Source organism: Galeopterus variegatus, unplaced genomic scaffold (assembly GCF_000696425.1).
Source record: "Galeopterus variegatus unplaced genomic scaffold, G_variegatus-3.0.2 Scaffold477, whole genome shotgun sequence".
NCBI lineage: Eukaryota > Metazoa > Chordata > Mammalia > Dermoptera > Cynocephalidae > Galeopterus > Galeopterus variegatus.
In genome coordinates this window covers 252649-267912 of record NW_007726588.1, presented here as the reverse complement: position 1 = coordinate 267912, position 15264 = coordinate 252649, and the positions used below count along the sequence as shown (strand labels likewise).

General features: G+C 41.1%; 1 protein-coding gene across 2 annotated transcripts in view; it reads right to left on the bottom strand.

The window, feature by feature from the left end:
* The window catches only part of RCAN2 (regulator of calcineurin 2), a 234115-nt gene that overhangs the window by 100659 nt on the left and 118192 nt on the right, over positions 1-15264 (bottom strand). The window contains exon 1 of one of the 2 annotated variants that reach the window (XM_008569204.1): positions 7377-7878. The exons of the other annotated variant lie outside the window; for it this stretch is intronic. Coding sequence (XP_008567426.1) covers positions 7377-7463 — 87 coding nt within the window. The 5' untranslated portion in view covers positions 7464-7878. Of the gene's footprint in view, positions 1-7376; positions 7879-15264 lie in introns of those variants that run through there. 2 annotated transcript variants of the gene reach the window in all.

Genomic DNA, 15264 nt, shown 5'->3' with positions numbered 1-15264 from the left:
GCGGGAGCGCCACCACGCTCCCAAGCGGTGCACTATAGCAGTGCGCCACCGGGCCAGCCCAAAAAACAATGAATTTCTAACACCCCCCGACCCCACCCTAAGAAATTGTGTAGCAATTGTTTAGGCTTCTGTTCAATTTTTTTGCCAGGAACCTTCTTTGGGCTCTCAATTCCTTGGCTTAATTTAGAGCACGCAATTTCTAATAGCTAGTTAGATAGGCCATTGTAGAAGAGTTAGAACATCGAGAAAATATCTCCATGGTTATGAAAGGTAAAAAAAAAAACAAGAAATATATATTATATATAAATGTATATACCTGCATATGTGTACAAAACGTGTGTGTGTGTGTGTGTGTTTTCCCCAGATACACTGACCCAAATGGCGACTATGAAAGCACATATACTGAATATTTTCTAGGGAATGTTTAACTCGGTAGACATTTTATTCTCAAATGCTTTTAAGATAAACACACCATTCTAGATAAAGTGGAGGGGGGTAACTTTGTATCTGCTTGAAACCTCCATTTGAAATTATCTTTTATTGTGTTTTTAAAGTTGTATTTTGGGTTTTAGCTTAGGTTTAGAGCTGGGAAGGGATACAGTCCCTTTACATAAAAATCTAGACCAGGCATGTGTTGGAAAGTTTATGGCTTCCTTGGAAAGCTGGGCTATTCCTGGCAAAGTTGCAATGGCTATTAAACTTACAATCTAAACACAAAGTGATAATAAATGTTTCGGGTTTCATTTGCTTTCTTACGCCAATTCTAAGCTTTATCAGAAAGCACTAAAATAGGTCATTATAAATTACTGATAGTTGTACTCAAACAGAATCACTAAGGATGCAATCGGCACTTTCTGAGTTTTGCATTAAAATCTGTTTCTTTAGGAGAACAATTTTAATGAAGATGCTGTGTTTTGTTTTTTGTTTCTTTTTTAATGAAGCTGACACTCAGTTTAGAGATAGCAACTGTCAGTGTCTCAGTTACTTTCCAACAGATAAAAGAGTCTTTAAAGAGATAAGCTAAGTTTTTAGTTGACTTTCCTGCTTAACATAAATGTCAGTCAAATACAGTCTACCTTGTCTTTTCCTAATGTGACAGAAGAATGAGAAATCTTCCTGTTAACCTTCTTAGGAGGCATCTGTTACTTGCACAAGATCATTTCTTCCCGTTCTGTGAAAAGATATTTGTTACTTTCTTCAGAGGCAAGAAAATGCTCAGTACTACACATTTAAGAATGTTCAGTTTCTTATAGTATTTTTCAGGGTTCATTAATTTCAACTTTCAATTTTGCATTAATTCATCTATTTTCCCATGGCCTCAATTCTAGTTCATGTTATTATCAGAGAAATAGCAAGCTTTTATTATGCTAGAGGGTTAGATTTGTTATACACATGCTGCCACTCTCCCTACCTCATACATACACTCCCTTTTGATTTTCACGAGCTAAAGGTGGTCTACAGATGTGTAACAAAATATTATTTAATATCAAAATCATTGAACAGGGAATGAGAGTTTCAGTTAACAATTTGGTTACTGACAGTTACCATGAATACTGCTGAGCTAAAGGTGGTCTGGAGATGTGTAACAAAATATTATTTAATATCAAAATCGTTGAACAGGGAATGAGAGTTTCAGTTAACAATTTGGTTACTGACAGTTACCATGAATACTGCTAGAGGGTTTTCAATTTCTGAGAGTTAAATCATGTACAACTCAAACTCTTCTAAGTTACTGATGGAACTCAAAGGTTTTTGAAGATTCCAAAAGAGTTTTAGAGTTCTGCAGAGCCACAAGGTCATGGAGGTGCCCAGCTGCTCATCCTAGCACTTGCAAAACTCTTAAGAACTGGCCATGAAACTCAACCAGCTCTTCTGACAAACACCCACAAGTTTCTCTTCCAAAACAATTCCCAATACCCAATACCCACATAGTCAGTTGTGTCAGGTGTCTCTCTTCAAAGCAGAGCACAATGTGTATCATACCCAACTCTGCCTCACGCTTCTACTCCTTCCACTCTCACCAAACAAAACAAGTAATATGAAATTTCCAGTGGTTAAAATGACAGAGATTTCATTGTATGGAGTGGCCGTGATGTGCTGGTCTTTTTCATAATTTACACAGCAGCATGACACAAAGAGACTGTGAATCAGTCACATGTACCATTGGGTGAAAAGGAAAATAAAATGCACAAAGCAGAAGAGCATTTTTCTCAGCATAATTATCATGTTCCTGAAAGGTTAAGAGACTTGTCTGCCCAAGGTTACATGGACTGGGAGGATATTGGTAAAGTTTCAAAAGCAGAGGAGAGAAAATAGGACTCATGAGTGACCTTAAAAAGGCCCTGGCCTTTTGGAAGAGGAAATATCTGGCCTAAAGCAACCCTAAGATTCCAAGCATATGGAGCATTACTATGCTGAAAACCAGCTTCTACCTATAGTTCTCTCTCCCTCAAGAGAGCTAATGGGCTTAAAATGTGGCACGAGGGAATTAGGTTAAATACAATTTTCTGAATAGGAGCATCCTTAAAAACATGAATTATAGCATGAGACAGTGACGGTGTCAGTAGGTCCCTGAATAAATGAATTATTAAAACAGATTAAATGGGGGGGGGCACACTGGGTAAGAACAGATAAGATGGCCTCTCTTTGCACCTACTATTCTCTCTACATTGAATGATTTTCTCTGAGATCTATACCTGGCTCTCTCACTCCACTTAAATCCCTGTATGACACGGAAACAATGACATTTAATAAACTGCCAGCTCCCCAGAGATCCTTCCACTGACAATCTTTTCAGAAGTGGCCACTGCATTCCTCCCCTGCCAACACCTCATCCTTCACTCTGCTTCATTGTCCTCCGCAGCCCTCATCACTACTGAAGTTACAGTGCACGTTCATTTACTAGTTCACTGCCTGCCTCCCGTGTCAGAATGTATGCTCCATGAGGGCAGGGAGGTCTGTCTCATTAAACTCCTAGTGGCTAGAGCATTGCTAGGGAGGTAGCAAGTGCTCCACACATTTGTGAATGAAAGAACAAATCTCTCAAGCTCCAAGGATCTTTGAAATGTCCATACTTCTTACAGGACTTGTCATTTTTCCTGCTTGTTCTAATGAGCTTTGTGAGTCCCCTGTCTCCTATACAGCTGTCCATGGAGACAAGGCTGATCCCCAGGGACATGAATCAGGAGCTCTCCAGCCCAGAGAGGGGGCACCCACCCCTTCTTCTGTGTAGGAAGCCACCACTGCAGAGAAGGGGCAGCCTGGGCTTGGCTGCCCCCTGGAGGGGCACTCTGCTCCATATAGCCTCTGCAGCTCTGAGAAGGACCCCCCAGCTGCCAGCAGTAGAGAAGAGTGTTTACTGTCAGTCAGCTCAGAATCAGGCGGAGGAACTGCAGGTGTGGTGAACTGGTTAGAAAGTATTGGGTGAGTCTCACTATTTTTGACAGATCAGAGATATTGCTTCTGAAACTGCATAACTCAAGTTTTAGTTTAGGGGATAAGGATCATAGTGTCTAAGCAGAGGTTAATCTAGGCAATTCTTGGCTGACCTCACCTGTGCCTACCTGTGCCTAGAAGAGACAAGGCACTGGCTTTATATGATAATCTATGCCTGATCTCCATTCAGACCAGCTATGTTAGAAGTCCTGGGCGTGGGGCCTGGGTATTGTCAATATTTTTAAAAGCTTTCCATGGGATATCAATGTGCCTCAGGCTTAAGAACCACTGGGCTAAAGTGAAACATAAATTTCATTACTCATCTTCGGATCCACTTCATTTTACCAAGGGTTTGGCTTTTTGTGGAATGGGAAGACTATTTCAGAAATATGAGAAGAATACTGAGGAAACCAACCCTGCACACTCATACACATACACAAACTCGAAGTTCATCATGTAATTTTCTTCTATTGGGGGCTTCAAATTTCTAGGTCTTTCTGAGCATTCCCACACTACAAAACACACAGCTAAGTTTACCATACCACCAGTGGAATTTCCGGAGAAAGATGAACATGGCAGAACTCCATTTGTCTGATTTCCTCCTCTTTTTGGTACTACTGCTCTAGCAGCTTTGACAAAAATTAGGAAATTGGAATCTGAAGGGTGCCCAGTGCAAACAGCTGAGGTCCACCACAGAGGACAAGGCATTCTAAGTCATTATGAGAGACTGGATCTTCATAGGCTCCACTCCCTTGAGATAACTACTGTGCTTGTGAAGGGCGCCTGCTGGTCCCGTCTCCCTGGTGTGGCTGCTTTCCCACAGGGCTACATGCAGAGAGGCAGGTGTGTAAAAATGAAGAGGCCTGAGATCAAGCCAGCTGTATGTTTATGAGAGACTGGATCTTCATAGGCTCCACTCCCTTGAGATAACTACTGTGCTTGGGAAGGGCGCCTGCTGGTCCCGTCTCCCTGGTGTGGCTGCTTTCCCACAGCGCTACATGCAGAGAGGCAGGTGTGTAAAAATGAAGAGGCCTGAGATCAAGCCAGCTGTATGTGGGCAGGTGACACAGACTTTCACCACATCTTTCTTTTCTCTGACAGTAAATATTGAAGATTTTGAAGAAAGAAACTCCTGGCTCCGTTTTATCTATTATTAGCAATTAATGAAGAAGAAGGCCCCCCTTTGGAGAACCTGTCTTTAGTGCCCAGAATTTTGCATTTGAACCTCCTTCATGACAGTAAGTAATGGTCAGTTTTAAACAAGGAGCATATGGGTTTTCTCAACACATCTCTTTGTCCTACCTTAATTTGTTAATTTTCTGCCTTTTTAATGAGCACAATGTTGATCTTTGCTTAATAGTAATGTCACTGCTTTACATTAAATGACTAAATGTCTGAAACAGAGGGCTATGTTTTCTAGGTTCCTCTGTGTGTGTGTGTGTGTGTGTGTGTGTGTGTGTGTTGCAGGGGGAGTTAGAGGAAAAGCATCTTCTGTGTCCTAAACTGTCATTGTAAATTCAGCTGGATTCAGGACACTCCAATAAACTGGCAAAAGTAACCTATCACCTTCAGAGAATGTCTAAAACGGTGACAATGATGATGATGGTGATATCTAAGATTTATTGAACACTGAATATGAGTCAGGAATTGTGTTAATTATTTTACATGTATAATTTATTTAATCTTCCTATGAAGCTAGTCAGGTAGGAATTACTGTTATCTCCACATTACAGATGATGAAACTAAGGCACAGAAAGGTAATTTGTCTAAAAGAAACAAATCCATCATGATTCAGAGCTATTAGCAGTGAGGACACGGAGCACATCTTTCTGGTGAGGGTTTTCCTAGAAAACCCCATAAATTTCCAAAGAACAGCATCTGCTGCTTTATAACCTGGCACTGACCGCTCTCCTTCCCTGTTTCTCCTCTAATCTCTCACCGAGAACCTACTGCAGTCAAATGGATTGACTCACTCGACTGCAAAACGGTACGCCTTTCTTCTTCCTGTAGAAAACCTACCCATCTCTTATGTTCGAGCACCATTACCCTGAAACAGCCCTAACCACTCAAATACAACCAACTGTAAGAACTTTGTGTCCCCTTAACTCTACAAAACATTCTCTGTCTTTAAGAAATCTTGAGCAAGTGGTTATGTTTATGTCTGTATCACAGATATATATGTCATATAAGCATATTTTAAACTCTTTCCTATGTAGTAAGCACAGTGCCTGACACATTGCAGGTCTCACATTTTTTTTTACTATCATTTCTTAAACTAAAAAAGTTTAAACTATCTTACATTGTTCTCGGGGCAAGTGTGTAAACAACTAAGAAATGTTGATGACAGAAGGGAGCTGTGAAGTTTTCCTCTCCATACACAGAATTCTGTTCCAGTCGTTGCTGGAAGATGTCTCTCTACTCAGTTATCTATGCTGGACTTGAGGTTGGCTTTAAGCTGGAGGGGCTTTGGTGACTGCTCTCCCTTCTGGAGTGCTTATGGCAGGTACGTACGATCGGCAGGACTGTGGGTCTCTGCGTGCATGTTTCTATTTTGGATGCAACCACAGGAAGTGCCAAATCTTTATATTCTTATTTTCAGAACCTTCATATGACAGGTTGTAGACACTTCCACAGTACTGGTATAAGAGTTGGTAAATACAAGGCCATATGTTTAAAATATGCAAGAACAATAAACCAGATTATTGAATCCATTTCAAAAGATTCTTTAAACTTCAACCTTGAATGACAGAGCCATGTATTATGCTAGTAACACGTAAATCCCCACCTGTGAGGCACCAGGCTGTCACCCGCACACCCAACAATAAAGAATTCAGGGTCTTCCTGTAAGTAAAGACTAAGGCTTGGATACTAAATGATTATGCAATGTAATTCCCCTTTTCTTCCTCCCACCACACAATGAACAACTGTCCTTTGTGTGTGTATGAACTGTTTAAATAAGAAGCTTCTGCTAGTTCTTTTATTATATATGAGAAAAGAAATAAAAATTCCCATTTTACAAGCACAGAATACTTTTCATAATATAAAACCAAATGGAAGAAGGGAATGAATATTATCAGAGAACAATTACTCATGACAATTAAATAATTGCTGCAGACAATCAGTGAGGACTAGCATGTGTAATACTAGTTTTAAGATGCAAAATTTATTTATGCCTGAACTTTCTTTATGAACAACTGTTCAAGGAAAATGACTCACTTCCTTTGCCTGACAAAGAAAATTTAGGCAGCTGCTCTCCAACTTCAATTTCCAGCATGCTGGAGATTGAAACTGCCATCTGTAGAACAGCTTTTGTTCAATTTGAAGACTGCATCACAGGATATTTAAGTGAACTTCCTTTGCCTGACAAAGAAAATTTAGGCAGCTGCTCTCCAACTTCAATTTCCAGCATGCTGGAGATTGATACTGCCATCTGTAGAACAGCTTTTGTTCAATTTGAAGACTGCATCACAGGATATTTAAGTGACAGGCCATGAAGGGGTTATTGACCTACTGTCAGGGTGTCCTGGATGCAGTGTTTATTATGTGTGCTTTCTTCATTTAACCATTGATTCAAAAGCCCTGTCGGCATTAAGGACTGGCAAATTCTTCTTATTGACAAAGATAAAACGCAAGAATATGAAAACATGTCTACTGGGAAGGGGATGACTGGGGATCACCTAACAGAAAAGACAAAACAAACAAACGAACAAATGAACAAACCAGACAATGGCAGACCTTATCACATTAAAAAATAACAAGCTGGTCCCTCTTCTAACTTATTCTAATTAACATAGCCATGCACTTACCGCAGGCATTTACAGTGTAGACTGTGAGCTGAAAACTATTAACCAAAGTCTCATATTCTTACACTCAAAAGGCTCTGCCAAGCAGCTTCAGCAACAGCAACAATGACAGCAACAAATAAGATTGCAGGTGCATACCTGAACCTCCTGATTGGTAAAGACCTCAACATCCACCACGCAGGCAACCAGAATGGAAACATCACAGTCCATGCTAGGGGCTGGCATTCCCCCTTCTAAATTTTCAATAGAGAATTAGGCAAGCTCAGAGTTGTGTGTGAAGGGAAGAGCCTCCAGATGGATATGCAGCGGCCAGCCGGGGTGCTGCCTGGCTCTGGAGCTCGGCTGGAGGCTCGGGCACCTGGAGCCCGCTCCACTACATGCAGTTCTCCGCATCTGAGGCAGCACGGCAGAGTAACGAATGGCCCGGCTCTCTCATGGCAATGACATCATCACAAAGACTGACACAAGCTGAAGCTATTTTTTTTTTTTTCTCCAAGCCTTTTATCTCTAGGCAGTGCAGTGGAGCAAATTGAACATGATTATGTGCTAAATCTGAACTCAGACTAAATCAATTCAGGCAGCGTTAGCTAGGAACTGAGTCATAGCTGTTGTTTCGGCTGAGTGCTTATGTTTGCAAAAAAGCAGGGGGGAAAATCTGACACCAGAGGTTCTGCTTAGGAGATGGAGGGGGGGTAATTCTGTAGATGAGCCTCCTGAGGTTAAGGTTTGACAATTTTCTGCCTCTGAGATGAGCAGGAAGTTGAGGCATTTTTGCAAATTGCGTGGCTTCTGTTAAGTGCTTTGTGCCACTCGGGGCAGCCACACATGTCCTGGGCATCCTAATGCATCCTGGGCACGAGATGAATAGAAACCCATTCTTGGAGTGACTAAAGAGCTGATCGTCAGTCATTTAGGCAGCCTGGTAAAAGGAGATAATTAGAGGTTTGTGGATATTCTATTTGAAGCACATAAGTGCAGACCAGTAACTCTAAAAGCACCCTTCCAAGCTCGGGATTTCAGGCTGTCTCCAAGGTCATTCAAACTAAAAGCAGTTCATGGGAAAGCGTTACAGCAAGCATCTCACGCGAAGACAGATGGCAGCATCTAATGGGCAAATTCACTGATGTGGGTCATTGTCAGACCCTCAGGCCTCTACTTCTCCTGAGACTTTGAACATGTCCCTTTGCTTTCTGAGTCTCTTTTCCTGATTGTGAATCCCTGAAGGGCAGGGCTATGGATAATTTACCTTTATATCTAGAGCCAGTAGCAGAGTGGCTGGCATGAGAAGACAATATTTGTTTAATGACTTAATCAACTAAACAGGAATAGCCCTTTTCACAGTAGGAGTGGGCAAAGAAAAAATATCAGATTGGTTTTTATTTTATTTTTAGTTTATACAAGTCCCAATAGAATCTACTAACATTGTACTAACATTGTAACCAGTGCAGTTGCCTCTTTAGTGGCCACTGGAGCATCATGATGTTGGTATCTTTCTAACACGACTGGACAATTTGTTCCAATTTTATATACAGATGAGAAAGGTGACATTTCAGACTGAGGGTGAAAGTTTTGTGGTTGGCCCTTACTTGACTACATTTGAGCCCAATGATCCCCTTCTACAAGGCATTTTCCATGCTAAAGGTAATCAGTCCACAAGTATAGATATTTAGACTGATACAGACTCATATAATTGTGTGTGTGAATTAATGTGGCACTTACTATGTTGTAAAGTATATATGCATATAATTCACCTAACATTTATTGAGTGATGACTATGTGTAAGGCTCTGCACCAGATGCTCTTAAGGATAAAATGATGAAAAAGCAAATGTCACTATCCTCAAGGGGCTTAAAATCCAGAGGAGGAGATAAAACCTGGAGACAGACTCTTATACAACAACAAGGCAGTGAAGATGGTGGCTGAATGGTCCAGACAGTGTTTGGTGGGAGCACTGGAGAAAAAGCAAGGCTGCTGAAGGTTGGTGCCATGTTGAAATGGCATCTAAGGATGAGCATCAGGGATGAGACCTCTGCTCTGACCCTGAAACGTGGGTAAGATTTTGGCAGACGGAAGAATAAGGGATGCACTCTAGCTAGGGAAAAGCAGACTAGAAACATCCAGAGGAAAGAAAGAAGAGGGTATTTGGGAGCAAGGCGCATAGAGAGTTAAATTTGACTGGAGCCTGAAGTATACGAGGCAGCAAGAGCCAAATGATGCAAAACCTTGAGGGGTCCTTACTGTCTATCTGGCCAAACTTGGAGTGCCAAGAAAAGATTCCGAGAAGGCAAATAGGGTCTATACATACATAAGCAGTGCTAAAACATAAAGTACGTGCCAAAATGAATATGGTTTTGAATACTATTGTACCATTGGCATCTGTTCAAGAGGCAAAACAAAGAAATGGATATTTTTTCATATGCCAGGGCATATCCTAAAATTTACTTTTTAAGGTTTCACAGCAGTGCCATGCTGGTAAATGTTTAATAATCAGATCTCTGAAATTAAAAAAAAAATCCACTTTGTAGCATTTGCCAATTTCTGTGGTGTAAATATTCTCTTCCTGTCTGATTTCAACCAACATGAAGTCACTGAACACAAGGTTGGGAAGAGGTGGGTACAATCTGTTCACACAGGCTGTTCTAGCACATCACTGTTTCATAGTCACCAAAATGTTACACTGTATCAGTGACAGTTCACCACAAAGGTAAAGCCAGCATGTTGACCCAGAACCCATCAAGGAGCGATAGTAGGAGCAACACATTCCAATCACTGCTCTGTTTGCTTAAAGGGCTGCTGTGGATCATTTCACATTTTGTGTTTAGGAAAGAGCTATACAGGCTACACATGTGTTATTTCAAGAAAAAGAGTCCTGCTGTGATGTCTTCGCAAGACAACATTAGTTTACCAAGAAGCAGAGCTCTCCCTATTCAAAATTGTAAAATAGGTTGTTTTTTTTCTGGTGCATCCTCAGCTTTCCCTTTCTGATTTGATCCTGTCCTGGAGATTCCTTCCTGCCCTTCAAGCAACCACTAACTTTGTGCTTTCCTCTTTTAAAATATCTTTTTCTGGTGCATCCTCAGCTTTCCCTTTCTGATTTGATCCTGTCCTGGTGATTCCTTCCTGCCCTTCAAGCAACCACTAACTTTGTGCTTTCCTCTTTTAAAATATCTTTTCAAGGATACAACTCTCAACTCACTTATATTAACATTAAATGACTGATAATTCAGAGTATTATCCATCCTGTAGGAATCTGTATTTTAACAGGGGTTGGGTAAACAGTGTTTTTAGGATGGAATTATAGGCATTGACAACAGATGGTTTGTGGGGAGAAGAAGCTTTCCAGTGACCCTGAAATAAAATTATTGGATTTTTAACAGGTGGTTCAACAAATTGGCTATATATGCAATTCAATTGACTATACAATGCAGTCATTTTCCTAAAGGATAGAGACCCCAGAGGGCTTCCCTGTTTCTCTAGAGAGTGTTCTTTTTATAGCCAGGGATGACTGGCAGCACTGGAGGCATCTGGAGTAGGTAAGCACACTAGCTCGTGGCTTGAAGGCCCTATACACTCTGGTCTCTGACCACTCCCCCATCTCCTCTCACACCATTCTTACCTTTATTCTTCATGTCCCAGCCCCACTGGCCTTTTTGGTGTTAAGAAATGCCAAGCTCTTTCCAACCTCAGGCCCTTTGCACTTGCTATTTCTTCTGTCTAAAAACATTCACATCTCCTCATGGCTTGCTCCTTCCTATCATCCAGCTTTCAGCTCAGATGGCACTCCTTGGAGAAAACTTCCCCAATCAGCTAAGATATGTGTTCATGTGCACACACACACGCACATGCACACACACACACACACATGCACAAACACACACAGTCAACCACTATCCTGGCATCTCCATTTTAACTTCATTCACGGCACTCTTCGCTACCTAAAACTATCCTATTCATTCATTTGTCTATTTCCTGTCTCCCCAACTAGAATTTAATCTCCCTCTTCATTTTTGCCTGTTCTTTTCCCTGTAGTATTCCAGAGGCTAGAAAAATGTTTGATACTTAGGAGGTACTCTAACCACTATCTAAACTATGAATGGATAAATACATAAATCTATCTTAAAAGGCAAGTAGAGGGACTCAAACAGGGGCCTTCTGATCTAGGAGTTCCCAAGTTCTTGCATGGGAATATGAGAATACCAGAGTTCAGCAATAATGCCTGACCTCTGACACCTCTGCTTAAGAATGCCCTTCCCAGCTGAAGTGGCTGGAAAGTCTTGGGATTCATCCAAATCACTGCTCTTCCAATGACTGACCCCACCAAGGAAAAGGATGCAGTTTGACACCGATCCCTAAGATAGTGGACACTTCCCCTCCCCTCAGGCCAGGCAATTCTCTAAGAGGACTGACAGCTGAGCTGACACACTCACTCCCACCTGGGCAGGAGGAGATGCTCACCTTCCAGTCCCACAGGCTACGGCTGCAGCAGCCAGATCTGTTTTGCAAATGAGCATAGAAATTGCCATTACAGCTGTGAGTTGTCAAAGGCTTTTCTCTCTGTGTGTGTCCTTCTGGATCACTTAAGTTTGTTGATAATGTTCATTACAGAGAATTTCAAACATATTCAGAAGTAAAGAGACTACAGTAATAAGTTTTCATGTACCCACCACCCAGGTGCAAGAATAATGAACGTGGGGCGACTCTTGCTTGCTCTCTGCCAGTGGTTCTCAGAGTGTGGTCCTCAGACTAACAGCATCAGATGCACTTCAGAACTGTTACAAAGGCAGATTCTTGAGCCCCAACCATGACTGAATCAGACATTCTGAAGGTGGGACTTATATCTGCATATTAACAAGCCCTCCAGGTGATTCTGATGTAGCCTTGAGTCTGAGGACCACTGCTCTGTGCCCCCACCCACTTCCACACTTGCTCCAGACTATTTTGAAGCAGACGCCTGGCGGCATAACATTTCATCTGTAAATATCTCCGTATATATCTTTAAAAGGCAAAGGATTCCTCGTTGGAAGTCACAACACCTATCATCACACACCCGAGAAAGCAAGAACAATTCTTTAGGATCACCAAACATCCTGCCACTGTTCCCATTTCTCCAACTGAACCACAACGTCATCCTCCTGTCATCCTCTCACCGCCTTCTCCTGGGTCCCATCCTGCTGTCCCTTTCCTCTCCTGTTTAACAGCTGGCTTATTTAAATCGGGATCCAAACTACTATGTCTCTCATATCGCTTTAGTCTGCAGAGTTTTCCTTCGCCTCTTCTTTTTTTCTTCCTTGCAGTGTGCTGTTGTTGGTGATGAAACTGCATGTTTCGTCCTTTAGAATTTCCCCCAGTCTGGATTCTCCTGATGAACTCCACAGAATGTCATTTAACCAGTTTCTCTGTCGCCTGTAGGTCCTGTTTGTTAGATCCAGAGGCTTAAGAGATTCAGGTTTGGCAAGACTCCTTTAGAGATGGGCTGTGTACTTCTATCAGCAGGTCCATAACGTCTGGCTGTCTCTCTTTTGTGACTTTAGCAGCCTTTCAAACTCAATGCCTAGATTCGTTCATTCATCTGGAGTTGCAAAATGATGGTATTCCTTCTTCATTTTTTCATGGAATACTTCCATTAGGAGAAACTACTTCTCGTCTACCATATAGTTGCCCTGAGTCATAGTTTTTGTAAGATAGGCCAAATAAATGCTCAATTCTTTTCCTTTATTAACTAGTTTTTGTTTTCATGACTTGCTTCTCTATTATCCTCCGAAGAAGATCGCTGAAGTTTTTTTTTTTTTTTCTTTTCCTTTGATTTAGTTTATTGTTTTCCAAGAATGTTGACGCCATTTCAAAGCTTTAGTGGTTTTAGAAAACAATACAGTCCTTTTTCTTCTACCACAACTTCAGGGATACATTGCACCCAGACCAGGGTCAAGCACAATTTCAATTATCACAGCAAACAGCAAAAGCGATGCTTTCATCTGAGGCTGCACTAGAAATTGAATAGCTTCAACTATCTCTTCCAACGGCAGTTTGCAAGGAAAAAGAGCACTCCTTTCTAGTTTTATCTTGTTGATGCTCGACTTGCCCATCTTTGGCTAGTGGGAGTCTAATCAGTTTGGCTCATGAGTCCTTTTGACAGACCCCAGTATTCTTTGAGGGCTACCTCACATTCTGGGATGAGAAAATGTTCCAGGCTCATCTCATTCATTTACTGCCGCAGAGAAGGAGTCAGGCATTTCTCCAAGGAGCCCCAGTTCCATTTATTTGGTATTTCAACATATTTTAAGATCACAATCTATATACTTAGAGGCACTCTTTGCAGTGGTTTGGGTATTGGTTGGCCTTTTCAGTTGACAGAATCAGGAAATATATAAATGTATTTTAAAGATAACGTACATCATGAGTTCAGACTGATAATTCCAATTCAAATCCAGGACCACAGGGTTTTTGCTGAAACTCATCAGTCTATATCCCCTATCTTCTAAGTCAAATATCTGGGTCTTACCAACGAATGCTACAGGAAGAGTTTAAAGATTTTTTTTTCTAGTTCTTTTTGTCCTTAGGGTATATCTCATAAAGGATGCACAAATTATGTTTTACAGCCACTTTGAATAGCTCCTCTATTCCACCAGCTCGATATCAAGTTACATTCATCTGTCAAATTTTACTTTGGAATCTTAAGTGTTGCTTCTCCCTTCAAATTTAATTTTGTTTTATAATTATATGAAATATTGACATGATTCAAAAATCAAAACTACAAATCTACAAGGAAATTCAGTATCTACCCCTGGCTCCTCTGCTACATTCCTTCCCTCCCCCCGACATATCTTTATCATTTATACTTCCTCTCATTTAAAAAATTCTAACAAACATACATATAAATTATTATCTGTTCCCATCTTAGGGAAATGATAGGATACTGTATTAGTCTGTTTTCTGTCACTTATAACAGAATACCTGAAATTGGGTCATATATAAAGAAAAGAGGCTTATTTCTTATAGTTTTGGAGGCTGAGAAGTTCACGGTCCAGGGGGCGCATCTGGCGAGGGCCGCCTTCCGGGTGAGAACTCTCTACAGGTCCTGTGTGACACAGGGTGTCACATGGTGAAGATGGCACAAGCAAGAGCTCTTTAACATGATCACTTGCTGTCCTTATAAAGCTACAAATGCCCTTCCTGTGACAACCCACCAAACCATTAATCCATTACTCCGTGGATGGATTAATGCATTCACGAGAGCATGGAGAGTCACAATCCAATGATCTCTTAAAGGCTCCATCTTTCAACACTGCCGCAGTCTGATTCCCACCCTATTAACACTGTTACAGAGGGGATCAAGCTTCAATGAGTTTTGGGGGGACATTCAATCCACAGCACATACTTTGCATACTTTTTTCTGTCTTGCTTTTGTCACTAAGAACCGTGACCTTGAAGATCACTCTTACAGTAATATGTAGAAATAGTCCTATTCTTTTTTTTTTTTACAGCTGTAAAAAATTCCACTATGTGGATTTACCAAAGTTTATGTAACTAGTCCTCTACTGGTGGGCACTTGGGTTGTTTCCGGTCTTCTGCTATTAAATCGTGCAGCAATGGATGGATTTTGCTCATGTCTTTTCATATTTTGCCACTATATCTTTGGGACAGATTTTAGAAGTAGAAATGCTGGGTTAAAAGGTAGATGCATATGTAATTTTGCTAGCTCTAGCCAAACTCCTCCTCCATAGGGGTTGTACCATTTTGCTTCCCCACTGGCAATTTATAAGAAAGTTTGTTTTACTATAGCATGTGTTGTAGAATGTACCGGACATTTGCCCATCTGGTGGGTAAAATGTGGTTATCTCAATGAAGCTCTGATTTGCATTTCTCTTTCTATAGGCACACGTGAGGATCTTTCTACATGTGAATCTGTTCAGCATTGTCCCAATCGATGCCTTCTTATCTTCTCTCCAGCTAATTCAGATTCTATTTATAACACTTGCAAGCAAAAAATCCTAAACACACACTACAGTCTTTTTTTTTTTTTTTTTTG